Here is a 27,685-nt window from a genome sequence, read left to right on the forward strand (position 1 = left end):
CGATTATATTTATTCCTTCAAGAATTGGGGTGTGACATCCATGCTCATAACACTACCGTCAGAGGAGCAGAGACCGAGAGCTATAGAAAACTTCACAACAAACCAACATTCAAACTCAAGGGATAAGATCGTAGGCTATCACAATGAAAACACTCCCTCTAGCATCTACCGGACAAATCACGTCAAGAATAGCTCATAAGGGTGTTGCATTCAAAACATTAAACAACTTACATCAAGTGAGGAATATACATAGCCTGAGAGACAAAGATAGCAACCAAGCCAACACAAAGCATGAAATTTACTTGTGAACAAATCATCAAAGTGTGCATTATTACTTGAAGCCAAGCAACAATCAAGATAAAGGAGACCATTTGCCCCACACAAGAAAGCCCAAAAACACAACAAAAAGGCACCCATAGGATCAACAAACACCCCCCCCCCACACTTAAAATCTTGCACTGTCCTCAGTGCTCGCAAAAAGAGGGGTGAAAGAGAAAAACTTCCCTGAATATCGATCCAAGTGGCGAGCCCGTAGTTTCCCACGATGTCTGCCTATCTCTCATTCATAGAACAAACAATCACCAACGCACCAACCTGCACCAAACAACAGAAAAAAACAGAAACACAAACCCAAACAAAACGAAAGAAAAATGAAAACAAAGGAAAGCAAGAAAAATATGGGTTGCCTCCCATGCAGCGCTAGTTTTTAAGTCGCCAGCCCGACTAAGAGGATCCCTTAACCAAATTCTGATTGAAGCGTCAGCTGCTTAAGTGCCTGTGTAAACATATCTTCTTGAATTGCTGCTGCGGGTCCTCCTAATGAGCGCTCCATGCTCATATCATGAGATGGTCTTCTATCCACACATCCAACGAGATCGAGTGACACAACCTCATCAAGCTTCTCTTCCAGTAGCAAGGTACACAGAAGGCCTTGCTCTTTATCATCTTCCTCTTGCAGCTTTTCCAGAAATTCCTGCTCAATGTCAGCCTCATCCTGCAAGTTAGCAAGGAATTCCTCCACAATCTCGTCCTCCTCCTGTAACTTATAAAGAAAGTCCTGCACAATACAGTCCTCATCCAAAACATCAAAAGTCTCAACATAAGAGCAATTTTGCAATAAGGGGATACGAGTAAGAGATTTCTTATCAAAAACAGAGAAAGTTACAGACCTTCCTGCCCCCGCCATTCTCAAATTTCCAGTACTCACGTCAATACGAGTATGGGTGGTGGCCATAAAAGGTCGGCCAAGCAAAACAAGATGCCCATTCTCGCCTCTAATCCCTTTTCCCACATCAAGGACAACAAAATCGGCCAAAACACTAATCCCCTTTACAACAACCTCAACATCCTCAACAAGGCCCCGTGGGCTACTAATAGAGCCATCAGCTAGCTCTATCTTCATATTCGTGCATTTAAGCTCTTTATTACCCAATTTCTCAAAATATCAAGCGGCATCAAATTGACTGCCGCGCCCAAATCAAGCATTCCCAAAACCTTTTCAACCCCACCTAAGCTAATATCAAAAATAAAGCTACCTGGATCTCCTTGCTTGGGTGATGGTTGGTTTGGTGCAACAGTGACAGGTGGCAGTGGCTCACTGGGGCATTGAGTAGCCTTGATTGCTTCCACGGTTTTGCTTCTCCATTTCCCCATGGTTATTGGGGTATTTTCCTTGACTACCACCACGGCATGAGCTTGATGCGGCTGTTTGTCCTGGTTTGGAAACTTCCCAGTTGGCTGTTGTTGCTGCAGCTGATTCAAAGCTCCTGTTAGTTGCCCAACTGTAGTTTCGAGGCGCTTGATGGTAGCACTCTGAGCCCCCATCGCCTGTTTGCTAGCTTGCATGAAAGCTTGCATCTGATCTTCAAATAAGAGGCCTGGAGGTTGGTGCTGCTCAGGTGGGTAGAGCTGCTGCGGCTGCTGGAAATTCCCTTGTTGCATGGGGAACTGCTGCGGGGATAGGTAGAATTGTTGCTGGTTTTGATAACCCATAGGCTGCTGAACTTGACAAAATTGAGAACTCTGCCCATGTTCTTGCATGTGACCTTGGTGTTGCCTACTCGAATACCCTTGTGCAGCAAAGACTTCAACTCCTCCTTCATAGGTACGCTCGCCCATTTTATGACACTCGTTGGTTCCATGGCCATACTCGCCGCATATGCCACAACTCTCGACATTAGGCTCACGGGTGCGAGGTGGTTCCACCCTACTCATCTTCAACTGCTGCATCTCTCTCATAATTTCTGCCACCTGCTTTCGCAGCTCATACTGGGGTGCCACTGCACTGGCCTCAGCATTCCTTCCACGGACTGATTTCTGTTGTGAGCTCTCAGCTAGGGTCTTGAAAATCTCCTTAAGCTCGTCGGCAGTCTTCCTAGCGATGTTACCTCCTGCCGTGCTGTCCACCATGAATTGAGCAGTCTGTACCAGCCCGTCATAGAAAAATTGCATCAACATCACAGTGGTCAGTTGGTGCTGCGGGCACTGGCGGAGGAATTCTTGAAATCCCTCCCAAGCCTCATGAAAAGGCTCGTCCGCTCCTTGGATGAAGTTCATGATTTGAACTCTGATCTCCTGTGTCTTGTGACTCGGGTAGTACTTCAGCATGAACTTCTCACACGCCTCCCCCCAAGTGGTTATGGAGTTGGGCGGCAGAGATAGCAGCCACGTCCTCGCCCGATCCTTAAGTGCATATGGGAGGCACTTAAGCTTTAGCTGCTCCTCTGTGAGGTCCAACATCGGAAAAGTTTGCACTTGGGTGCAGAAGTCTCTGATAAACTGCAGGGCATCTTCATTCAACAGCCCATAGAAGAGGGGGAGCAAACTCGAATCATTGGGCTTCAGGTTATAATTCCTGACTGCAGTGGGGAGCACAATAGCTGAGTTCGTAGCCTCTATGACAGGCCGGGTAAAATCCCCCATGTACTGCAAATTTCTTCCTGCCATCTTCTCAACTCCAACGCTAGACAAAAGAGACTCGGTACCCTCTCCTAGGCTTCAAGCACCTCGCGTGCACGATGAGTGTTGTCAAGTAGAATGCCAAATTCCTGTTAAGACTTTAACTCCCTAGCAACACAACACTCAACAAAACAGATCAAACGCACCAGTGGGAGAAAGAAAATAACCGAGCAAAAATAAAAATAAAATAAACACGGAAAACAAAGTAGCACAATCAAACGCCTAAAGCCTTCCCCAGCAACGACGCCAAAATTTGTCTCAACCCAAAACACCTAAGGGATTGACTCGCAATCGTACGAGGTCGTCCTTGTGTAATAAGCTAACCCAAGTCGTCTCTCAAGGAAGGCTAAACAGGGCTCTGATCATGCTACGCACTGAAAACGGGAAATAAACCTAAACACTCTAATCAGAAGGTTGGGTCTGACACTCTCTCTCGGATTAACTAATACGTAATTAAAATAAAGCATATAAATTTATCTAGGCGAAAGATAGGAAGCAGGTAAAGAAAGCAATAAGACAACATAAATAACTAGGGTTCTAATCTAACAATCTAAAAATCAATAATTAAATCCAAAATCATAAAGCAACAATTATCTAGGCAAGGAAAATAAACAAGCATTCAAATCTATGGCAAACATAAATCATGATTTTTCCTAAGGAACATGTAAATGAAAAGCGACACAAATTCAACGGAGTATTACTCTAACAATCAACCAACAATCTAACTATACTAACTAGGCAATAAGATTAACAAGCATAAATCAATGCTAAATATCATTATCAAAACGTATTCAATTATCTAGGAAAAGAGCAACCAAGAAAGCTTGTAGAATCCGATAATTCAATAGATAGAACTTACAATTGATTAAAGGAAACGACGATCTAGCGTAATCCGAGAGTTTCTAATGTGTTTCTCCCTATCAAAACACTAGGAAAATACAGTAAAATGGAGTTGGAGGCTGTATGGGTCGAGAATGGGGGCCAAAACCCTCAAAAAATGGGTTTTAAACCCTCAAAAGCGTAACTGACAGTACCGCGACGGCGGCCGCCGTCGAACGGCGGCGCCGTGGACTCCCTTCGCAGAATGGGCATGGCGGCCGCCGTGGGACGGCGGCCGCCGTCCACTGCAATGCGCAGCGGTTTTGTTTTGGCCCGTTCTCCCTCGTTTCAAGTCGGATTTTGGATCCGTTTTCGCCTACGAACTCGTATCGAGACGAACTTCGATTCTTCTTCAGAACAATCAACTAAATTCTGACTTTATTTTTGTCCACATATCAATCAATTTGAGCATAATATCCTGAGACAACAAAATTAGCACAAAAGCTCAAATCAATCAACTCTTGAGTGAAAGAGACCAAAATAAAAGTCAATATAAGACGTAAACACCAACAAATTCATCACAAAATAGGGCTAAACATATGTAATCAGCAGTGACTGATTTTGGCTTTGGACTTCTCTTCTTCGATTCAAGCTTTGGGGAGTTTAAGCTTAAGGCTGAGTAGCAATTTCGGCAGAGCTTCAACTTATGTCGTTGAATCGGTGAAGGTTGAAGTGATCCTCGAGCGCTATTTGTAGGAGAACTCTTGAATAGATCCGTTGCCGTAAATCATCCTCAAGATTTCTTCCGTTGGAGAGCAATTCGAATTTGGGCTGAGGCTTCAATCTTCGAGGTTCCTTGTCTGTGTGGAAACGGCTCTCTTTGATGGACAGGAGATGTGACGTCTCTGAAAAGTAACCACCAGATAGGAATGACCTCTGCAGAGATGAGATCCTGAGATCTCTGCATTTAATGCGGCTGTACTTTGTGAGTATGTGGCTTCCTCTGAACGTTGGAAGATCAGTCTGAGGAGGAATATTCAACCGATACTTGACTTTAGTATCAGTCCATTACGCGCATTAAGTAATCAGTCTTCAACTGATTCTTTAACTGATACTTCAGTTGGTATCTGCAGTCTTCAGTCTTCAGTCCTTCGTTCTTCAGTCTTCAGTCTTCGACACCGCAAGCTAAACTAGAAACGAACTCTAACACTTTAGTTCAAAACAATTCTAGTCTATTACAATAAGTTCTATGAATTTTGGTATCATCAAAACAAGGGTTAGGATATTCCACAAGGTTCCCAACAATTTCCCCATTTTTGATTATGCCAAAACCACACAGCAGTTCTAGACAGCAAAAAGACTGAACTCACAGTACAAGTTCTAAACCTGGGGTGAAAACAGTTTCCCCTTAACAATAGAACCTAAAAACTTGTACTTAGAGTTAAGAACGAAACAGTTCTAAAAACAGAACAGGGAGAAGACAGAAAAACATAATCAGAGCCTAGACAAAGAGTCATTGTCTTCAGGTTGAGATAAAAAAGAAGTTCTTTTCATTAATAAAAGACTGATAAGCCATCAGTCTAGGTACAGAGCAAGACTTACATTGGAGTAAAAAGAAAAACAAAAACATCATGGGAAACCCATGGACTCCAGCAGTCTGCTTGGCTGCGCCTTGAACTTCTTGATCTTCATCTTCTGTCTTCGTGTCTTCATGTTCCTAAGTTTGTTCCACTCTCACTTGTGTTCCGTTGAATTGAGGTCTTATCCTCTTGGCTAATCTTCCTTATGATCATCGGATGATCATGTTGCTTAACCGACTTAAGTTCATAAGATTGTGCTTCTTTCCCCCTTTTTGGCAACATAAAAAAGAAGGACGAACCTAAGAAGGAAGCGAAGACCATGCGAAGGTAAGTTCGCAGGAGGAAGATAGTGGGGTTATTGGGGATGCAGAAGGCGAAGGCTTAGAAGGAGGTTAGGAAGAAGAGAGAAATGATGAGGGAGACGAGAAGAGAAGCAGAGGTTTGGAGAGGTGAGGGGACGTCAATTCAGTGGTGGTTGTGAGGGTTCCACTGTTGACGTAGCGCTGGTTGACAACGAGCTCCTGCTCATTGTTGTTGCTCCGCATCGAAGCTCCACAAAAGGCGAGAGGCCTTTTGATGAAGACGATGAAGTCTGTCCTGTTTCAGACAGGTACTTCAAACCAATGCACCGGGCATGAGGATGGAAGACACTCGCTTCGCTGGATACAAGTGAGGGTAGAGCAAACTTTGACGTCGGAGAGACGTTGAGATCCAGTGGAAGGGTCCGGTGAAGACCAGGTATGTGAGCGTCATTCTTCCACTCCATGACTTTGCAGTCATAGATTTCTTCTTTCGTCGGAATAATTTTTCTTTGCAACTTTGGAAATATTGAAAATTTTTCTCACAGTGAAGGCTGTGGAGAGTTGTTAGTTGATGCAGAAAAATCGTGAAGACAACATGGTATAAATAGACAAGATGTGAACCATGTGAGAAGATGAAAAGTTTTTCGAAAATTGTGCCTAATAATGTATTTGAAGAAAAATTCACGTCCGCCGTCACTGCGAGGGACTGAGACTTCAAAACGTTGAGAGGCATCATTGCATTCTGTCATGTCAATGAGGTTCTCAAGAAATTTTATCACAGAGGCAAAAGGTTGGAAAGATTTTTGGTAAAAGATCAGGACAAGTTCCATCAAAACAGATTTTCCCTTTTAAAAACTTTTGTCCTTCTCGGATATTCCATTTTCCAACAATCAGTTAAAGTTTTTGAAAGAAACTGATCAGTTAGAGAAAAGTTTTTGAACTAAAAACACAAAACTCTAAACTGAAATAACTGATTTTAAAAGTAAGCTTTTAAAATACTTACTGATCAACTGAACAATTTTTCGTCGGAACAATTTTTCTTTGCAACTTTGGAAATATTGAAAAATTTTCTCACAGTGAAGGCTGTGGAGAGTTGTTAGTTGATGCAGAAAAATCGTGAAGACAACATGGTATAAATAGACAAGATGTGAACCATGTGAGAAGATGAAAAGTTTTTCGAAAATTGTGCCTAATAATGTATTTGAAGAAAAATTCACGTCCGCCGTCACTGCGAGGGACTGAGACTTCAAAAAGTTGAGAGGCATCATTGCATTCTGTCATGTCAATGAGGTTCTCAAGAAATTTTATCACAGAGGCAAAAGGTTGGAAAGATTTTTAGTAAAAGATCAGGACAAGTTCCATCAAAACAGATTTTCCCTTTTAAAAACTTTTGTCCTTCTTGGATATTCCATTTTCCAACAATCAGTTAAAGTTTTTGAAAGAAATTGATCAGTTAGAGAAAAGTTTTTGAACTAAAAACACAAAACTCTAAACTGAAATAATTGATTTTAAAAGTAAGCTTTTAAAATACTTACTGATCAACTGAACATTGTAGTCAGTTGATACCACTTGATCCTGGTTGATTCATCAGGATGTCTTCTTCTTCAGATGAGCGTTCAGACTTCATTGCTTTCCACGTCGTAGAATCAGCAGTTGGTGACCACCAGTCAGCATGACTGTTTGAGAAAGTCTTCAAACACAGCATCACTCTTCAGGGTTGATGAGGTCGATCTTTCCACATAGATCAATGAACCTCTCTTCTGGAAGAGCCTTGGTCAGCAGGTCCGCTCTCTGAACAGCAGTGGGAATCCATTCGACAGAGATATTTTTCTTTTCGACATGATCACGGATGAAGTGATGTCGAATATCAATATGTTTAACTCTGGTGTGATGAACTGGATTCTGGGATATTGCAATAGCACTGGAGCTGTCGCAATAGATAGGAACTTCCTTTTCGTCGATCCCATAGTCCTTTAATTGATGAACTAACCACAGGATTTGTGAGCAGCAGCTTCCGGCAGCAACATATTCAGCTTCAGTTGTGGAGGTGGCGACTGAAGTCTGCTTCTTTGAAAACCATGAGATGAGCTTGTTGCCTAGGAATTGACATGTTTCGGAGGTTGATTTGCGATCAAGCTTGCATCCACCGAAGTCTGAGTCTGAATACCCGGTGAGCTTGATGTCGTTTTCTGCTGGATACCACAATCCTAAATTGGGTGTGCCTTTAAGATATCTTAGAATCCGCTTTGCTGCATCCAAATGAGCTTCCTTTGGATCTGATTGATATCTTGCACATACCCCGACTGTAAATGCGATGTCTGGTCTGCTCACAGTCAAATACAGCAACGATCCAATGATTTCTCTATACTTCGTCGAAGAGACAGATTTTCCTTCTGAACCTGGATCAACTTTCCAGTTTGTGTTCATTGGGATCTTGACTGACTTCATGTGCTGAATACCGAACTTGGCTATCAGTTCCTTGGCATACTTGGACTGACTGATCAGTATTCCTTCGTTGGTCTGCTTGACTTGCAATCCGAGAAAGAAATTCATTTCTCCCATCATGGACATTTGAAACTTGTTGGTCATGATGTCAGCAAACTTCTTGCACATGTGTTCGGATTTGGATCCGAAAATTATGTCATCGACATAAATCTGAACAAGCAAGAGATCTTCTCCTTCTTTGAGAGTGAACTGAGTTCTGTCCGAGAGAGTATCATACCACGCTCTTGGTGCTTGCTTCAATCCATAGAGCGCTTTCTTCAGCTTGTACACATTTTCTGGTCCAGCAACCTCAAACCCAGGAGGTTGTTCTACATAGACTTCATCTGTGAGCACTCCATTGAGAAATGCACACTTGACATCCATTTGGTGTACCTTGAAACCTTTGTAAGCTGCGAAGGCTAAGAAGAGTCTGACTGCTTCCAATTTGGCAACTGGAGCGAACGTCTCATCGTAGTCGATTCCTTCTTCTTGACTGTATCCTTTAGCTACAAGCCTTGCTTTGTTTCTCACAACGTTTCCTTCTTCGTCTTCCTTGTTCTTGAAAATCTATTTCAAGCCAATCACCTTCGCATCGTCTGGTTGATCCACAAGCTCCCAAACTGAATTCCGGTTGAATTCATTTAGTTCTTCTAGCATTGCGATGACCTAATGAGTAGACTTCAGAGCTTCTTCAATATCCTTGGGCTCTGTAGATGATAAGAAACAGCTGAAAATCTTATCTTCATTGATGCAGTTCTGGTTGATGTCGAAGACGAGGTTGCACATTGATCTCCGAGTCTTGACGCCATCTGATGGTTCTCCAATGATGTTCTCCTTTGAGTGGAGTTCAAACCATCTTCGATACTTCTTGATCTCTTCTGGAGATGGTGGGGCTTCTTCGGTCAGAATGGTTCTGAGGTGTTGAGCACCTTCTGGAGCAGGGGAGAGTTGAGTTGGATCTGCTTCACCACGTTCAACTCGATCTTCAGCAACTGGAGTTCCCCCTTGACTGATGCCATCTGCATTGGCTTCAGTCTGAACTTCAGACCTTTGGTTGATCTTCTGATACTGAAGCATCTCAGTATCTTCATCTTTGCCTGGTCCCCACACCAAGACAGTAGAGGGCTCGGTGTTGTGGATTTCAGCTTTGGAACCTTCAGTGTTCTGGACACACTTTTCAACTTCTTGTTCCCTGAAATCATCTGTAGACTCATCAAAGATCACATGAGGTGTTTCTTCAACACAAAGAGTTTGAGAGTTAAACACTCGATAGGCTTTGCTTGAACGTTCTGTTCCAGAGTATCCAAGGAAGACTCCTGGATCAGCCTTGCTATCGAAAGTGTTTAACCTCTTCTTTTCATTGATGTGGATGAAACACTTAGAACCGAAAGCATGAAAGTAGGCAATCGAAGGCTTTCTGTTCTTTCATAGCTCGTATGGAGTTTTTCCATGTCTCTGTGTGAGGAAGGAGCGATTCTGCGTGTAGCATGCGTTGTTGACTGCTTCGGCCTAAAACTTCAAGGGGAGTTTTGATTCGGCTAGCATCGTCCTTGCTGCTTCCTTCAAAGACCGGTTTCTTCTTTCTGCAACTCCGTTCTGCTGTGGAGTTCTTGCTGCAGAAGTTTGATGACTGATTCCTTGTTCATCACAATACTCACGAATGACAGTATTGAGGAACTCAGTCCCACGATCTGATCTGATGTTGATGATGTTGACTTCCTTTTCAACGCTCAGTCTTCTCAGCAGCTTTGGCAGTTCCTCCAGCGTCTCTTTCTTTTTGAAGAGAAAGATAATCCAAGTATATCGTGAATAATCATCCATAACTACTAAGGTGTACTTCCTACCATTGTAGCTTCTTGGAGTGATCGGGCCAAACAGATCCATGTGAAGTAGATGCAGAACCCTTTCAGAGGAGTGTCCTGACTTTGACTTGAATATCATCCGCGTCTGCTTTCCTCTTTGGCATGCTTCACATTCTTGCTTCTTCTGGAACACAATAGAAGGAAGACCTTCTACCAGTTGATGTTTAGCAAGTTTGTTAATCGTCTTGAAGTTGAGATGGTTGAGTCTCTTGTGCCACAGCCAGTTGAGCTCCAAGCTACTCTTGCTGATGAGGCATGTTTCTGGAGGGCTGTCTTCCCAAGAAACGACGTAGAGACTCCCTTGTCTGAATCCTTTCAGAACCACCTTCTTTTGATTGTTTCTAACAGTGAATTCATCTTTCTTGATTTTCACTGTGAAACCGCTGTCACAAAATTGACTCACAGACAACAAATTATGTTTAAGACCAGAAACAAAGCTAACATTACTGATACTGGCGTTACCCATGTTTAGCACACCGTAGCCTTTTGTTTCTCCGATTGAGTTGTCTCCGAATGCAACTTTGGATCCAGCTTTCTCAACGTACTGAGACAGATATTCTTTGTAGCCCGTCATGTGCTTCGAGCAGCCACTATCTAGATACCACGTTCTGATTGAAGCTTTAACCTCTTCCTTCTTTTTGTGTTTCCTGACATTGACCTCTGAGCCATTCATTCCATTGTCGTAGCTGTTGTCAGCCACGCTTTCTGATTCATTGGCCATCAGGGCTCGGCTCTCATTGTCTGAGCTGGAACTGTCGAAGTCGGATGATTCTGATGTGTCTTTGGAAGAATCAGCATCGTCAGCAACCATCGCTTTCTTCTTTGAAAAGCTGCGATCTTTCTTAGCTCTTAGTTCTCTGCGCTCAGCTTGAGTCAGATCAGGGCATTCATGTCGGAAGTGCCCTTTCTTTCTACATCCAAAGGATTCCATGTCTTTGATGTCGTAAGCGGCTGACTTCCTTTCTCTGCTTCGATCTGTGGAATGTCTGGGGTTGCTTTCTCTTTCATTTCCTTTGTAGTGCTGCTTGTGGAACCTTCTGTACTTTCGAAACTTGGACTCCATCTTGTTGAATCTTTCAGTCAACAAAGCATATTGACTAAAGAAGTCCTCTGGGTTGAGTTCCGTTGGTTCATTGATCTGCTTCTTGCCTTCTCTTGTTCAGTGCAACTCCTCTTGAGGTTGATGGACCATCTTCGTCTGATCCTCCAGCCTTCTTATTTCCAAGATTTCTCAGAAGGTCGAACTCATTTGCCATGAGATCGGAGAAAAGCTTGTTTGTCGGGAGCTGACTGAATCCTGGCTTATGCTGATGAGCGGCTGAGTAGATCTGCCATTCTCTACGTGGCAGTGCTCGAAGAATCTTCAGGTTGATTTCTCGTTGAGTGTATTTGTCTTTAGAAATGGATTGAACTTCATTCAAAATTTGGTTGAATCTAAGTTCCATTTCCTCGACATATTCGTTCTTGAGCATGAGGAAGGAGTCGAACTTCTGACAAGCTATGGATAGCTTATTCTCCTTGATTTCCTCGGAACCTACGCACATTCTTTCCAGGATGTCCCATATCTCCTTCGCAGTTTCGCACTTGATGATCTTCATGACATGCTTGTCGGGAACGGTGCCGGAGATGATGCTTTTGGCGAGGTTGTCTAGCTCATCTTGCTTCCTTTCTTCGGTGGTAAAGTCTGCTTTTTGCTTGGGCTGGACCTCATCGTAAGGATCTTGTTGTGGATCAACATGAACCCTTTTGACAATTTCGGTGATGGTGATTGGTCCGCTGGTGATGACTTCCCACATTCGGCAATGTTGGGCGGTGAGGAAGCTTTCAAGCCGAAACTTCCATATGTCGTATTTTTCAATACTAAACATAGGTAGAGAAGATAATCTGTTGTGGTTAGTCTCCATAAAAAAAGAGAGAACAGATAACAGCAGATAGAACAGATAGCAAGCACAAAAAGAAAGAGAGAACTTTTTCGAGACCTTTAAGAAAAAAGGATCAAGTTCAATTAGAACCTAGTCAGATACAGGTAGTTCTTGCGAACAACCTGCTTTGATACCAATTGTTAGGTCCAGAGGGTCTCGAATAGGTGTATGGGGGGGAATACACCTATGGGCTATTTTTTTCGAATCCTCAATCAGAGGGATCTCAGTCAAAGATCAAAACGAAACTTTGCATGCAAACACAGACTCTTGTTATATTTAAAACAGTTTTGACCAAACAGAGTTGACGACTGATACTGAAAGCTCTTCAGTAAAGAGTTACCAGTTAAGTTGCTGGAACTTAACTGATGCAAGTAAGGGCTTCAGTCGAGTTTGCTAAAACAGAGATGATAACACTCTTCCTGACTATCAGAAGATAGATCAGTCAGACTAATATCATACGCAGCGGAAATTAAACTTAGTTTCGTAATAGCCTCGGTGGAGCAAGTTGTTGGTTATGGTTTCTCTTTGCAGTTAGTCAGTGTTCAGTTTTATCAATTGAAATAACACAAGTAAGAATGCAAAACTGAAAGTTGTAAACAACACAGAGACTTTTACGTGGTTCGGAAAAACCCTTTCCTACATCCACGGTTGGTTGATCAGACCAACAATCCACTCCGCAAGTGCTTAACAGGTGCACTGCAAACCAAACCGTGTGCTTGCCGGGTGCACACAACCGTACACTGAAGAAAACCCTTCTTCAGTACCCACGCTTCACTCGCGTCGGATTTCTCTTGGTTAACACAACCCGTGCTAAGACTCTCAGAGACAGAAAACCCTTCCGACCTTCGAATCACTCAAAACACTCTTATGGGGGGAGGTTTGAACGAGTGCCAACTATACTTACAAAGAACAAGTTTTTTGAAGCAAGTTTGACCTTTGGCTTCTGGGTGAACAGAGTTTTGCCTAAGGTCTAAGAGAATGTATGTAATCAGCAGTGACTGATTTTGGCTTTGGAATTCTCTTCTTCGATTCAAGCTTTGGGGAGTTTAAGCTTAAGGCTGAGTAGCAATTTCGGCAGAGCTTCAGCTTATGTCGTTGAATCGGTGAAGGTTGAAGTGATCCTCGAGCGCTATTTGTAGGAGAACTCTTGAATAGATCCGTTGCCGTAAATCGTCCTCAAGATTTCTTCCGTTGGAGAGCAATTCGAGTTTGGGCTGAGGCTTCAATCTTCGAGGTTCCTTGTCTGTGTGGAAACGGCTCTCTTTGATGGACAGGAGATGTGACGTCTCTGAAAAGTAACCACCAGATAGGAATGACCTCTGCAGAGATAAGATCCTGAGATCTCTGCATTTAATGCGGCTGTACTTTGTGAGTACGTGGCTTCCTCTGAACGTTGGAAGATCAGTCTGAGGAGGAATATTCAACTGATACTTGACTTTAGTATCAGTCCATTGCGCGCATTAAGTAATCAGTCTTCAACTGATTCTTCAACTGATACTTCAGTTGGTATCTGCAGTCTTCAGTCTTCAGTCCTTCGTTCTTCAGTCTTCAGTCTTCGACACCGCAAGCTAAACTAGAAACGAACTCTAACACTTGAGTTCAAAACAATTCTAGTCTATTACAATAAGTCCTATGAATTTTGGTATCATCAAAATAAGGGTTAGGATATTCCACAAGGTTCCCAACACACAAAATGACCAAAGATTCATCAAGATTACTACTCACAGCTACTAATTTTCCCAGCAAAGTTATCTCAATCCCAATTTACCTCAATCCCAATTTTAAGCAGATACACAACCATCCAAAAACAACAAAAAAGATTCAATGGAGAAAAAAGATAGACAAAGTTATCTCAATCCCAATTCACAACTTTTGAAGTAGAACCATAATAATCAAATGCTCTATTTTTGCAGATCAACAAAATTAATCCAACCACCATATGAACACTAATCCGAAAGAATAAAATAAAAGCAAAAGATCAAAACTTTCCAGTAAATCTTTTCATTCTATGAAAACAATCATTCTATATTTACAATAGTCAAGCACATTCAATTTTTTCCTAATATAATTCTTACCATGACTGAACGCGGCGGGGAGCGGTGGGGAGAGGAAGGTCAGAGAAAAGATGGGGTGCGGCGAATTGCGGCAAGGGAAAGAGAGAGGAGAGTCACTCTAGGCTCGATGAATCGCGGTGGGGAAGGAGGACGACGCCGGAGGGCTGAGCTTCGGGCTGGGCTGGGCGGAGGACGGCGCGGCTGGATTCGCACAGAAGGCCAAGACGACGTCTGAATCGCCGGACGGTGGACCACATCTAAATCGCGGCGACAGGACGGCGGTTGACGGTGGTTGGCGGGGAGGTAGACGACTGCGGAGCGGAGGATGGCGTCTGAATCGCGGCAGCAGAACGGCGTCTAGCGGGGGTTGGTGGGGAGGTGGGCGACTGGATTCGCGCAGAGGCAGAGGACGGCGTGGGCGGCTGTGTGTGTGAAAGAGGTCCAAAGATTAGGACTTAGGGTTTGCTGTAAATTAAATAAAATAAATGACGTGGATGTATATTGCCACGTGGGATGTACATTTTAAAGTTAGAAGCTCTAGAATTGCAGGGATTTTAAATAGTGAATTCTTAGATGTGCCATGTAGGAGAGTGAATTAAGGAGAGGCCAAGAATCTCTAATCGTATTATATATTGATTTTAAAAGGGTTTGTAGCCTAACCTTTCCATATTTTGAAATTTGAATCCACTTAATTAACCAATCGTCATAGGGATTTCTTAATTAAGTAAATTGATATTAATGCTAAAGAGATTTTCATGTATAATAGCACTACTCATAGTCTCATACACATAATTAATATCTATTACTTGACATATAAATTTAAAGCGCGAGCAACCATCATGTACAAAATAGCTAAAAATCGTGATTGGAAATTGAAAACAGAATATCCCTATTTTTAGGGCCTACAAAACTATTAACCTTATACTCGAAATTTTAATCTAATTTTGTCCTCGAAATTTTAATCTAATTAATTCCTTTTTCTTTCTTTTTCTAAGATAAATCATGATCATAAAATTAAATTGGCGGTGGGTTTGAGAGCTGCATATCGCCTGACTTTGCTTCACTATTTGAAGCATTACTCTTAGCTTTGATAGTGTAATAAGCAAACACAGTGAGTTGAATGAGACCAAGCAGTGCTCCGATCCCATTTCCAACCTACAAAACAAAATGCAATAAGTGAAAAATATATACAGGCTAATAGGCCAAGCAAGCCCAAAATTGAAAATAATAATAATATACATTTCGATAACTAAAAAAAAGTTAATTGCATATACTCAAACTTTTAAATGATTTTTATTTTACACATCAATTTTGATTTGAAATATGTATTGAACTTACTCAACTATTAATTTCTTCTCATTTTGCTATCTTGATCATATCATTTTCCGGCCAAACTTAGTGGTGAAATGACATCTAATGATGCTATCTCTCTCATTAATTAGCCATTTCAGCACTAAGTTTGGCAAGAAATTACGCGATATAACAAAATGATAAAAAGTTAATATAGTTGAATAATTTTAATACAAATTCTGAAGTTAGTATGACAAATGAGAATTGCTTGAAAATTCAGTGATTTATATACAATTAGCCCTAAAAAAACATAATTAACTCACAGCAATATAAGGATCAAAAATCTGGAGAAAGGCATAAATGGTCCAAGTAATCCCATTCGTAAAACCAGCAACACAAAGCCAAAACGGCATGAACTCTGCACTCTTTTCCTTATAAACATCATACTGCACAAATTAACATATCATATTTCAATATCATCAGTGCATATTAAGCACATACGACTTAAAAAAAAGATTAGGACGTAATTAATTAATTACCAATTTGGAAAGAGGAGAACCATACATAATAATCCCAAAAATATCGCAGAGGATGCCGACGAACATGGACCTCTTTTCATGTGTATGGAAGCAAAGAATAGTGATGACAATGATCACTCCCAAAAGAACAAGCTCACATAGAAGGTACATCATTATAATCCACTGATTAAAATCAAATAAAATAATTAAGTAAAGCATGTTTTGGGTCAAATTATTAATATATGAAAAAAAAATTAATTTGTTAATTAATTAATTACCATGTACTTTTGCTTGGAGGTGTAGATGAAGAAAATAAAGAGGTAAATAAACTCCAAGGCTAGGCCGAAGGAATTTATTGTGATAACTAGGATGCTGTCGGGATGAACGACGGGTAGGCCGTAGAAAATCCAAAGCATGCAGTTCATCGTGGCTGCAATATATGGATATGGGTGGAATTCCTCTGTGCTCTTTTTCTTGCATATTCTCCAAAATGTTGGCCTGAAATTTGCAAGTTGAGAGATAGAAATCTAGAGAGAGAGAGAGGGAGTGTGTGCGCGCGCGCAGGGCGGATCCAAATTATTTTGAGTGTTTCGTTCAGTTAATTTTTATGTTAAAATAACAAATTAATGGACTTAGGATTAGAATTCAATCACCTAGTATATAATAAATAGCTGGTCACATTTCATTAATTCAACAATAAGTATATTGAAAGCATACAAAGATATACCTCTATATGCATTTTTTAAATGTTTAATCTTTGAAAAAAATAATTTCCATTATTAATAGTTTATAACTTTACTTTAACTTCAGAATTGACTCAAATTCAATATTAAAAATTAACTAAGAAAAGGAAATAGGACAAAAATTACACAAATTTGACAAACTAGTATAACAAATGATTAATTGTAAAATGTTAAGCAATTGACGTTGAAACTACTATAAATTATTAAAACAATATATATATATATATATATATATATATATATATATTCTCTTTTATTTCTTTTATAGAGTCGGAGGATTTTTTATGACAGTAACTTATGTTGATTTGAAAATTAGGACAAAAACTTTCGGACTTGTAAAAATAGGACACTAGTTTTTTTAGAGTAAAATAAGACACTAATTAATAAGTGTCGTAAAGATAGGACATTTTTCGGCCGATAATTGGTCGAGAATTGGCCGAGAAATGTCCTGCGGATGCCACACTTATTAATTAGTGTCCTATTTTACTATAAAAAAAAATTAGTGTCCTACTTTTACAAGTCCAAAAATTTTTGTCATAATTTCCAAATCAACCTAAGTTATTGTCCTAAAAAATCCTCGAACTCTCTTTTATACATATATTTTTTAAAAAATCAAAATTTGGAGGGGGCTTCAGCCCCTTGGATCCCCGCGCGCGTGTGTGAGAGAGAGAAATAGAGAATTACATTGGTGAGATGAATAGTAAACCAGAAATGACATTGCCTGCGCAGAAATTAAAGAAGATTTTCCAATAATCAGTATATAAATTAAATATATCTCACTAACAAATTTCAAGAAAATAATTTTATTAAGTATTGAAATGAAATAACTAAATTAAATTAGTTTGTTCGAGATTTGAAGCACAAACCAATGACGCCCACAATACAACGAATGATACCGACTCCATGCATTTTTGAAGTAAAAGAATTGAAATTTTCGTAAAAAGAGAGAATAGAGAAAAGAAAAGTGTGTGAAGTGTGTGTGTTTATATATATATATATATATATATATATGAAAATGAAAAAGTGCTTGGATAATTTGGAATTCTGATATACCTCACATTCACAATCAAATATTTACAAAAGAGATGTGTATATTAAATGCGATTGATTTAATTAAAACGATGAGTAAATCGTAAGAAATTAATTTAAGATCATCACACTCTACTTTGGATAAAATAAAAATGGTTGATGATGTGTTGGCCGAGAATTTTACCCAGTCAAAGAAAATGACAAAGAATTTTTGGAAAGGAAAAATATATGCATGGATCATAATCCATATATGGAAAAATTTATCAGGAAAATCTATATATTATATCTAAATTAAAACAAATGATTAGAGGGGATAGCGTGTGCATTGTTAAGCAAAGCATGATATAGTAAGAATCGTTTGGTAATTTTCTCTTACTACTAATAGTTATTACTGTATAACACTAAAAATAAAGTAATAAACCTTAATATGGCGTTTCTATTACAAATTAATAGGTTAACAAATTGGGTATGATTTAATGCTATAATTGTTGAAATTTATTGCAATCGATCGAACAGTTTCTATAAATACGATAAATTAGATATAGTCAAGAATGGGAAATCATGTTTCCATTTTTAGTGCTCGTTTGGTTCAAGTAGAGGAATGGAAAGGGAATGGAATCAAATAAAGGAGTGGAATGGTAATAATAACCATTACTTTTATTGAATGTTTGGTTAAACAATGGAAACGAATCATTAGTAAGGGATTTCTTTTCTTTTGTTTCCCCTCTATTTTGAGGGGTAACAAATTGAGTGATTGGGTTACCCTCAAGTAAGGGTAATGGTTAACTCATTACTCAAACCAAACAACAAGTAATAGATTCAATTAATTGAATCCCTTTCCAACTTCTAAACACACCCAACCAAACGTGGGCTTAGTCAAATTCTGTATTATATCCATTAATTACTATAGTTCTTTAGTTAATCAGAAGGCTAACTATCGCTAATTTTATCTTCTCATTTCTTAAAAATAATTATTTCCTTTGAAATTATCTTTCACACGCATCCAATATATATGCGCATTACCAAATTAATTTATACGTGCATTCTCTTTGGTTGTAAATTTATCATGAAAAAAAGAAGGATAAACAAAATTTCACCCTTTAAATTCTTCCTTTTTTTTTCCACATTTCCTACTTGACCCTTACGCATTCCTCATTTATACTACAAAGAAGGGATAATATTATCACACTATTTGTGGAGGGATAATATTATCCTTCTTTTTTAGTGTAAATTAGGAATGAGTATGGGTCAATTAGGAAATGTGGAAAAAGAAAGGAATGATTTAAATGATGAAATTTTGTTTATCCTTATTTTACCCATGATAAATTTACAACCAAAGAGTACGCACAAAAAAAATCATGTTTGATTTCGGTGATTACCATTTGTCGCGAGTTTTGATAGTTATTGTCTATAACCGCTTAAAACTTCAATTATAGACATCATGGATTAAAAATCTGTCTACAATAACTATAGACATGTAAAGTTCGTTGTCTATAATTCTCTAAAAATATGCTAATAGACAAAAGCTTTATTAAATCTCTTGTCTATAACTTAATAAACAACCAAATTTACTAAATTTGTTGTCTATTACTCTCTCCGTTCCAATAATAACGCTTCAATTTTATTTTGGGCGTCCTATTTATAATTTATAACCCATAAAAGAAAATAATTTATTTTATTTATTCTCTCTATTTCGTTCCTCATTTGCTTTATCTCTCATTTACTTTTGCACTACTCTCTCTCTCATCATTTACTTTATTTTTTTATTATTTTATCTATATTTAATTTTCTTAATTTGTGTGTCCTATCTTTTTGAAATATCATTATTGGGACGAAGAGGGTATTATATTGTCTATATACATTTTTCTTGTAGTGGACTGGTACCTGCTAGTGAAATCAAATATAGTGCAAATTAAATTAGGTGAACGCAATAGGCCTTCAAATTAAAAAAATAGCAAGAATGAACATTTAACTAATCAAGACTTTTTCTTAATATTCGAACCAATAATACTTTTAGGACCACAGTTACATAACTTTCCAGAAACCTAATAATAAATTTGCATGAATTTGATATGTGTACAACTAAAAAATAAAATGATCTAATATTTTATATTTGTATCTTCAGTTATAGCATTTGAGCGATAAAGATAAAAAAATAAAATGATCTCATTTGTGAGAGGTCTTGGGTTTAATCCTGCTTGTGTGCGGTGATATTTTCCCACTTTAAATGGTGTTGTATTCCTGTCTGCGTGCGGTGTTGTATTGTTTGGTGTTGAGGTCCCACACGCAGGGCGTTTCTCGCCTGCGTGCAGTGATGTTTTCCTACCGTTTGGATGGTGGTGAGGTCTCACCTGCATGCGAGTTGCATAATTGATTTATGTTCAAATACCTCTAGTAATAATTTCAGAAAACAATCTTAAAATCAAAAGTTTTGGATTCGTAATCCACCGTGGCATGATTTTAATTTTTATATTGAATTATTAATTTATAAAAAAAATTCGCTTATTTAGTCAGTTAGAGCAAGTCTCATTTCTCTATCCTCAAAAATGAAATAAAATACAAACATATTCATTAACAAAAACTAAAATAAAAATCAAGCTGTCTCTCCATGTTTAGCATCACTTTCAACTCGACCACTTCTCTTAGCTTTCACCGTGTAATAAACGTAGATATAAAGTTGGATGGAACTCAATACTGCTCCAATACCATTTCCACTCTACAAAAAATAATAAAATTATAATTTAGTTATATATATAAATAATGGTTTATACATATTCGACATAAATTAATCATATAAAATACTCGATTGCAAATTTGCGAGAAACTCACAGCAATGTAGGGGTCGATCGACTTGAGGAAAGCGTAAATGAACCACACGATCCCATTCATGAAACAAGCCAGGCTAAGCCAAAATGGCATGAATTCTGCACTCTGTGTCTTCATAACTTTTGCCTGTTTAATTAATTATAAAAGAAAAAAATAAAGGGTTAATTATAGTTTATAGTCTGACCCTTAACATATTTAAGTTTATAACTTTAATTTTGATTTATATTTTATATAGTGTGGATTTTTTAAAAATATTTAATTATGATCACAATTATAATAGATTTTATTATTATTATTGAAATTACTACACCTCAAACGACAACCAATCATCGCGAAATAAGAGTATAATGTATTATTCCCCCCATCCCGCTTCAAATGACCCAAAAAAATTGAGCACGAAGATTAAGAAATGTGTGATAAAGGTGTAAAGTGGTGGTGGGACAACTCAAAAAGTATTGCTAAATGCTTAATTTTCTTTCTAAATTTGGGTTGGGTCATTTAAAATGGGACAATCCAAAATACAAATTTGATTATTTGAAATGGGATGGAGGAAGTATAAATTAATTAAAAGAAAATTTCAACGAGATAGCCTATTCGATGACCACCAAGTGGTCGAAATCACGTCTTAGTGTAATTAAGGCGCCAACTTTCATATTTAAATTCAACTACACTGGTGGTGTTATGGACTACATACTACTCCATCTGTTCCACTATAGTAGGTCCGTTTTTCTTTTTGGGACGTCCTTATGTTTTATTTTTAGTAAAAAAAAATGTAATTAATGTGGACCACATTATTTTCCTCATAAAAAAATATTTTTTTATCTCTATGCCCAAAAGAAATGAGCTTATTACAGTCGGACGTTCGGTCGCAGTATTAGAAATCTATTTTAACTATAGTACATGGCAAAATAGAGAAAATGAATTATAGTGTTGTAGGCACTTCACATACAATAATATAATTATCTAATGTATATTCATTATATGATTTTTGAATCTTGACAAAATTAATTAAAATCAGGGCTCGTTTGGTATATGGTATTATAAGATTAGGTGTGATATATTTGATTAAGATATTTTTTTACCATATATCATATTAATATCATATTTGATATAATACATTAAAATATTTGTAAAATATAATATATTGTTTAGTATATATCTGTAAAAAATTTTAAAAAAAATAAGAAGTTATTTGGGAGTGATAGGAATATGATGTACTACTATTAAAATTATACAAAGTTAATAATGATTACAATAATCATTTGTAATACATATATCACCATTTTAGGCTGTATACAAATCACTCAAATCTATATCTTATCACCATTTTAGGTGGTATATATATATATTTTATCATTTGTAATACATATATTGTTATTTAAAAATGACCCCACAATTTTTTTTCTCTCACTATTTATAAAAAGGTGTAGAACTCAATCTCCACTTAAACACAATTTTTTTAAAAAATCGATGTCATTTGGTCCATAATTTTTAGGGACGGAGGAAGTACATTTAACATTTTAATCATCCGAGCGAAAGGCGCCTTTAAAGTAAAAGGGAAGGAGAGCACTCACAATGATGGAAAGAGGGGAGGCATACATGATAATGCCGAAGATGACGCAAATAATGCCCACAAACATTGATCTCATCTCAAATGTATGAAAGCATAGGACAGTGATAACCGCAATAACACCAAGCAATGCTACCTCAGCCAAGAACACTATTGTTATGACTGCCTACAACCATTCACATATATACAACTAAATTATTCTAGAAATTAATTAAATTAAAGAAGAGTATTTGGTTTGGTGGGTGATCGAGTTACCCTATATTTGGCATTGGAAGCGTAGGCCATGAAAATAAGGAGGTAAAGAATCTCGATGAAGAGGCCAAACGAATTGATTGTAATAACGAGGATGCTGTCGGGATGAACAAATGGCATACCGTAGAATACCCATAGCATACAGTTCATCGTCGACGCCAAGTATGGATACGGATGGAATTCCTCTGTGCTTTTCTTCTTCCATATTCTCCACATCGTTGGCCTACATCATTCATTCATCATCATCTATTTATTTATATTAATCTCATCTAATTCAAAATTAATCTCTAAATATGTTGTATAAGGAGAACATCAAATGAGACTGAACAACTTAATATCGTGAGAGAATTGAGAATGAATCTGTGACGATAGATTTTCAAATCCTATGGCTGATATTTTTCTAAAGAGAGCAAAAATTTACGTGGGTTTGAACCCTGAAAAAAGCGAAAATTTTATCATTTTTATTGGATATTGTTATTCAGTCATTACTAGTAGTCTATGCAACATTATATACTGATTTATTCATTATTCTTCCTTTTCACAAAAAATAATATTCTCACTATAATCTAATCATATATATATAGAGAGAGAGATGTATATACACTGGAGCAACAAACAGCAAAGCGGATATGATATTTCCTACAAATATCATGAGGAGAAAGAAAGTAGTTAATCAACTATATATACATAATACACGCATATTAACGCAGAAAAATAATGATGATTAATTTGATTTGGGATATAATAAGAATAGGTTTTCAAATTATTTTCGCATTATCACTTACATCTTAAACTATTATATAATATATATACTTTTATAATTATGAATTATTGATTTTATATCAATTTTATTATCATCTATATTCTGGCTCCGGAAATTTGACGTGACTTGCCAAATACTACAGTGTATTTAAAATTATTCTTTTTTGAATAAAATGACGCCGTTTTGTGCTTTACTATTTACAAAAAATATCGGTGACACGCTTAATAAGGCATAAATCGTATTGTGTTGTGCTGTGTAAGTTAAAATAAAAATATTTACTTTCTAAATACATCATGACATTCGCGAGCCAATTTTCCGGAAGCTACAATTGATTTAAAATTAATTGTTCATAATTTAATAATAATAATAATAATAACACACACACACATTTTCGATAAGGAAATACGATGTACGAACCAATAATGCCGATGATAAAACGAGCGAGGCTTTGGCCTTGCATCTTTGAGAGAGAGAGAGATATGGTTGTGTGGTGAGAGGGGTTCTGAACAAAATGAGAGTTTATAATGTAACTAATTAGCTACTCGAATATAATTTGGGATATGATATAGAATTAGGACTGTAAGCACGTTTTGGATAAGAGGATGAAGAGATTAATTAATAGTGCATTTAATTTTGGGTTTAAATACTGTAGAAAAAAATCTAACTGAAATTTTTGAATTGAAAACACTCGTTAATGTTTGTTTCTGCATGCTAGTTAGATACTTTCCAGGTCAAATTTGAATAATACTATATAATTAGTACTAGTAACTAATTATATGAGTTTTTAGTGATTTCTCGCATTCATATATAGTAGTGAAGATGGTTTTATTTTGAATAAAAAAATAACTGTCATCATAAATAACGAAATAACTAAATTTTGTCAGGGGACTATGCCTTTGAAATTTCATCTTCTAATTGACTGTTTACATCGATCATTTTCTTTTTCTCGAAATAATGATTAATTTTATAAATCATGTTTAAATTAGTTATTAATTGCAATTGAGATTATTATTATTATTATTATTATTATTATTATTATTATTATTATTATTATTATTATTATTATTATTATTATTATTATTATTAACGAAAAACGTATTCAAATGATGTCACTTCAATCGGCGAGTAGGACTGCTCCCCCTCCTCAAATGATTGAGGTTCACTGGTGGCCTCCGATTAATTAGTGGATTAAAGTAAATATGGATGGTTAGACAACGGGTTCCCCAGGTTTTATTGTAGCAGGTGGTGTTTTTAGAGGTAATTGGACTGTTGTTCGTGGTTGCTTTCATCTCAAAGGAGGTCGGGGATTTGCTTTTGAAGCCAAATTGTTGGCGGTGATTACGGCTATTAATATAGCTCACGCCAGGGGTTGGATGTATTTATGGCTGGAAGCGGACTCTTTTATGTGGTGAACTTGGTTAATTCGCGCTCTATGGATGTTCCATGGAGATTTATATATAGCGTCTTGGAAAGCCACTCTTTTTCTCTTATCAGATTTTCAACTTATTGTCAGCCATATTTATAGAGAAGGGAATCGTCCGGCAGACATTATGGCCTATCGAGGAAATTCGCAACGCGGCAGCCTTGGACACGGCCACACACAGCCATATTCGGCTGGTCAAATAATCGAACTGTTGGTGTGCATGCTGGTCTTCTTTAGTGTTTACAACTTTTCGTTACTTGAGCCGGGAGTTTTGTTTTTTTGGTGGCTGTGTCGTGTGTTTGGGTTTTACTTGGGCGCGAGATGTCTTGTTGTTGCCTTCTTCTTTGTTGGGCTTTGGGGTTATGTTTCGAGTAGTTAGTGTCTCATGCAGCTGCATGTTTGTGATTGGTTGGTTCTTGCTGGGAACAAGGGTGATTGGTCGTGGATTTTAGGTGTGGAGATGCCTTGCTTAATTTTGGCTTCGGCTGGGGTTATGGTGGTGCGTGGTTGGGGCGTCTCTTGGACTCTTTTACAGTTGTCTGGTGCGCTAGCGGCTGGAGTTCGGGAGGTCGATCGGGCCTTGTTGGCAACCTTGCGCTTATTCGAGTGGGAATAAGACGGTGAGGTTTCTCGTTCCGGGGATGTGCCGGATTGGTCGTTGATGAGCCCCCTCCTGGGTGCTTTGTTCACCAGGAACGTGACTTCTCTGTTGGACCTCTTGGTTTTCTTTTACCCGTTTTTTTTTTTGTTTTTGCTTGTTCAGTTGTTTTGGTTTTGGTTTTTTGTTGGGCTATCTAGGCGCCCGAGGTTGCTTGGGGGCGATGGTTAGGCCGGAGCTCCTGAAGCTTCTTCACGCCTTTATAGCTTGTTTTGCATTGGTTTTCATCTGATTTTGTTTAGACGAGTACTCTTTTTCCACTTTAAGGGATTTTCCACTGAGTTTTCCTTAAAGTGGTTTTAACGAGGCTCAACCCTTAGTCCGCTTCTCTTTGTGATGTCAAGGGTTCTTTAGGTTTTCTTTTTCTTTTAATATAAAGTCATATTTAATTAAATGATGTCACTTCAATCACTGATAAAATTATGCCCTTCTCAGGCCGAAAACGGACGGAATCGTCTATTTCATAGTCTATTATATCAATTCAATTTTTATGATTCGGCAGGTACATATATACTTCAGTCCGCTTAATTTCTTGCACACATAAACACAGAAACAAAGAAACAAAGTAGGCAATATAGTCAATGAAGCCTAATCTAAGTGACAAAGTTGAGACACTCAAATATTGAGTATTTTAATTTTCAATTTCTTTAATTATGGCTGATTGCTTAGTGAATTACAAGATTTTCTTTATGATCCTCTGTCTATGTCACATACACATATAAGGGTCACATATAAAAACCCTTAGTTATTAATATTGTTTCATGTTGTTCTCTCTCTCTCTCTCTCTCTCTCTCTCTCTCTATATATATATATATATATATATATATATATATATATAGGGTTGGGCTAGGGTGAAAACACCCTTAAGTGTTTAAAATAGGAATACATTTTAACCATAGATTTATTTGATCGTATCGTCCAGATTAATCTTTTACTTACGGATCGGTTATAATTAAATCAATGTGTGATTCATACATAAAAATCGCAGAAGGCTATTTTGGTAAAAAAAAAAAATGGTTGTTTATCTTCACCAACCTTCTTCCGAAAATAGTGCCCCATTTATTTGGAAATTTAATTGCCTGCGAAGTGAAGGGATTGGATGAGTTGAACCGTATCTTTGACATATCTAATCTAATTTTGTGAAGAAATTCTAGACTATTATTCGTAGGGTTTATTCTCACTTCATCACTTCCGCCGCTGCCAGCGGACGATTCATACAACCGAGAAAAAAAGAATTTACCGGGCAATTAGCTATAATGGTGATTACGAAATCAAAGAGAACTGGTATGTAGATGACGATGTTGTGTTTTATTTTCTTTAATTTAATCTTTTGTTTCTTTGGTTGAAAAATGGCGAAATGGTGTTGAATGTTCGATTCGTCCATGGGGTTCGATTGAATTTTGTTGTCTGCTAAAAAAATGGCATCTTGGTCGAAGCAGTAGTGATAGGTGTATGTAGAAAGGATTTTTTATTTAATGAGTTAAACACACATATTTATGTTACATAGCAGTATGAAATTTGATCTGTCATTGTCGCTATATTGAATTGGTATTTTTGTGTTCCAAACTCGGTGGTCCCCCACAAATTTTATATTTTTCAAGAGGTTATGTAGATTTAGTAGCTTTTTTATTGTTGAACCTTATATTTTTGTCCTTTTTAAGAGTGTGAGATATTTCATGGTTCAGAACAGAAAATTATTGTTGTTTTAATGTTTGTCTTCATGGATTTGCGGCTGCCGGTTTAGTATGGATAGTAGGTGTGTGGTGTGGGCTGCCTATATTATTATTGTATTCGGGATGAACCACAATAACTATATCATGAATCATGTAATTATAGTATGAATCGTAGTCAGGTATGAAATGAATCAGTTTTAATGCTTGTATTAATAGGTACAATTTTTTATGATGGATTCAAACGAGTTGTTGTATGATCCAGTAAGAACTAATGTATGCATCATGTAAATAGAATGAACTGTTTATATTGTTTAAATGAATCAACGATGGCATTATATGTGCTATACAAATTTTGTAGAATGAACTGCTTATATTCTTTAAATGAATTAATGAGTTAAGTAAGTATATAAATATGTAACGTTATGTAATGTCATGTGAAGCGCAACTTATATTGCACAGAAGAATGGGAAAGGTATAATAATCAGGGAGAGAAACGATGATGCTGAAGAAACTAGAAGGAAAGAAGGTTTGAATCAAATTATATTGTATTAGTTTTTTAAAAGCGTGGGACGATCAATAATTGTCTGTATTGATGCAGCACGAACAAAGCATACGAATGATGAATTCATGAAGGATATGAAACGTGCTATGATGGAGAGTATGTTAGAAGGTATGTGATAACTTTTTTTTTTTGCAAAGTTCATAGTATAATAGCATTGCTGGAAGTTTTAATTTGAGTTCCTTATGAATTAGGGGTCTTGAATAAGAGGAAGAAAATGGATGTTGTGGACAATGCTGAGCAGGAGACGTCGGAAGATTCGTCAGACGGGAGTGGGTCTTCAGTGGAAGTCGTAAAAAAGATAAGGCACGAGAAATGCAAGGAGGGGATGGTGAACTACAAAGAATGGGTTGTGAGACCGTATGAGGATTATCCGACAATGTTCACGCTTTAAGATCCA

At 37.6% G+C, this 27,685-nt stretch overlaps 3 protein-coding genes across 3 annotated transcripts in view; all 3 read right to left on the reverse strand.

Annotated features, from left to right (window-relative positions):
* LOC130989443 (pleiotropic drug resistance protein 2-like) overlaps positions 1 to 14,521 on the reverse strand; it is a 41,794-nt gene extending 27,273 nt beyond the window's left edge. Inside the window, exon 1 of the transcript XR_009090600.1 lies at positions 14,003 to 14,521. The gene's annotated coding sequence lies outside the window, so the exon portion shown is untranslated. The remainder of the gene's footprint in view (positions 1 to 14,002) is intronic.
* Positions 14,522 to 14,811: 290 nt separating this feature from the next.
* On the reverse strand, positions 14,812 to 17,441 carry LOC130990886 (bidirectional sugar transporter SWEET7-like). Its single transcript, XM_057915113.1, has 6 exons — positions 17,399 to 17,441; positions 17,217 to 17,253; positions 16,068 to 16,287; positions 15,811 to 15,972; positions 15,595 to 15,717; positions 14,812 to 15,136 (listed from the first exon to the last, which is right to left on the reverse strand). The coding sequence occupies exons 1-6, from the start codon at positions 17,439 to 17,441 to the stop codon at positions 14,996 to 14,998; spliced, it is 726 nt and encodes a 241-aa protein (XP_057771096.1). The 3' UTR covers positions 14,812 to 14,995.
* Positions 17,442 to 20,154: 2,713 nt separating this feature from the next.
* LOC130990887 (bidirectional sugar transporter SWEET5-like) lies at positions 20,155 to 23,432 on the reverse strand. The gene is made up of 6 exons (XM_057915114.1): positions 23,390 to 23,432; positions 22,812 to 22,848; positions 22,213 to 22,432; positions 21,962 to 22,123; positions 20,391 to 20,513; positions 20,155 to 20,277 (listed from the first exon to the last, which is right to left on the reverse strand). The coding sequence occupies exons 1-6, from the start codon at positions 23,430 to 23,432 to the stop codon at positions 20,155 to 20,157; spliced, it is 708 nt and encodes a 235-aa protein (XP_057771097.1).
* Between the last annotated feature and the right edge of the window lie 4,253 nt (positions 23,433 to 27,685).

This window comes from Salvia miltiorrhiza, chromosome 6 (assembly GCF_028751815.1).
Source record: "Salvia miltiorrhiza cultivar Shanhuang (shh) chromosome 6, IMPLAD_Smil_shh, whole genome shotgun sequence".
In the NCBI taxonomy this organism is placed as follows: domain Eukaryota; kingdom Viridiplantae; phylum Streptophyta; class Magnoliopsida; order Lamiales; family Lamiaceae; genus Salvia; species Salvia miltiorrhiza.

Bases quoted from the DNA above. Each gene is read 5' to 3' on its own strand.
- LOC130990886 (XM_057915113.1), bottom strand. From the start codon at position 17,441: ATGCATGGAGTCGGTATCATTCGTTGTATTGTGGGCGTCATTG. The intron at 15,973-16,067 runs GTAATTAATTAA...GATTTTAATCAG, and splicing joins CCTCCAAGCAAAAGTACATG to TGGATTATAATGATGTACCT. The intron at 15,137-15,594 runs GTGAGTTAATTA...TTTGTTTTGTAG, and splicing joins TTTTTGATCCTTATATTGCT to GTTGGAAATGGGATCGGAGC.
- LOC130990887 (XM_057915114.1), bottom strand. From the start codon at position 23,432: ATGCAAGGCCAAAGCCTCGCTCGTTTTATCATCGGCATTATTG. The intron at 22,849-23,389 runs GTTCGTACATCG...TGATATTTGTAG, and splicing joins TTTTATCATCGGCATTATTG to GAAATATCATATCCGCTTTG. The intron at 22,433-22,811 runs GTATATACATCT...TGAATGATGTAG, and splicing joins TTGCTGTTTGTTGCTCCAGT to GCCAACGATGTGGAGAATAT.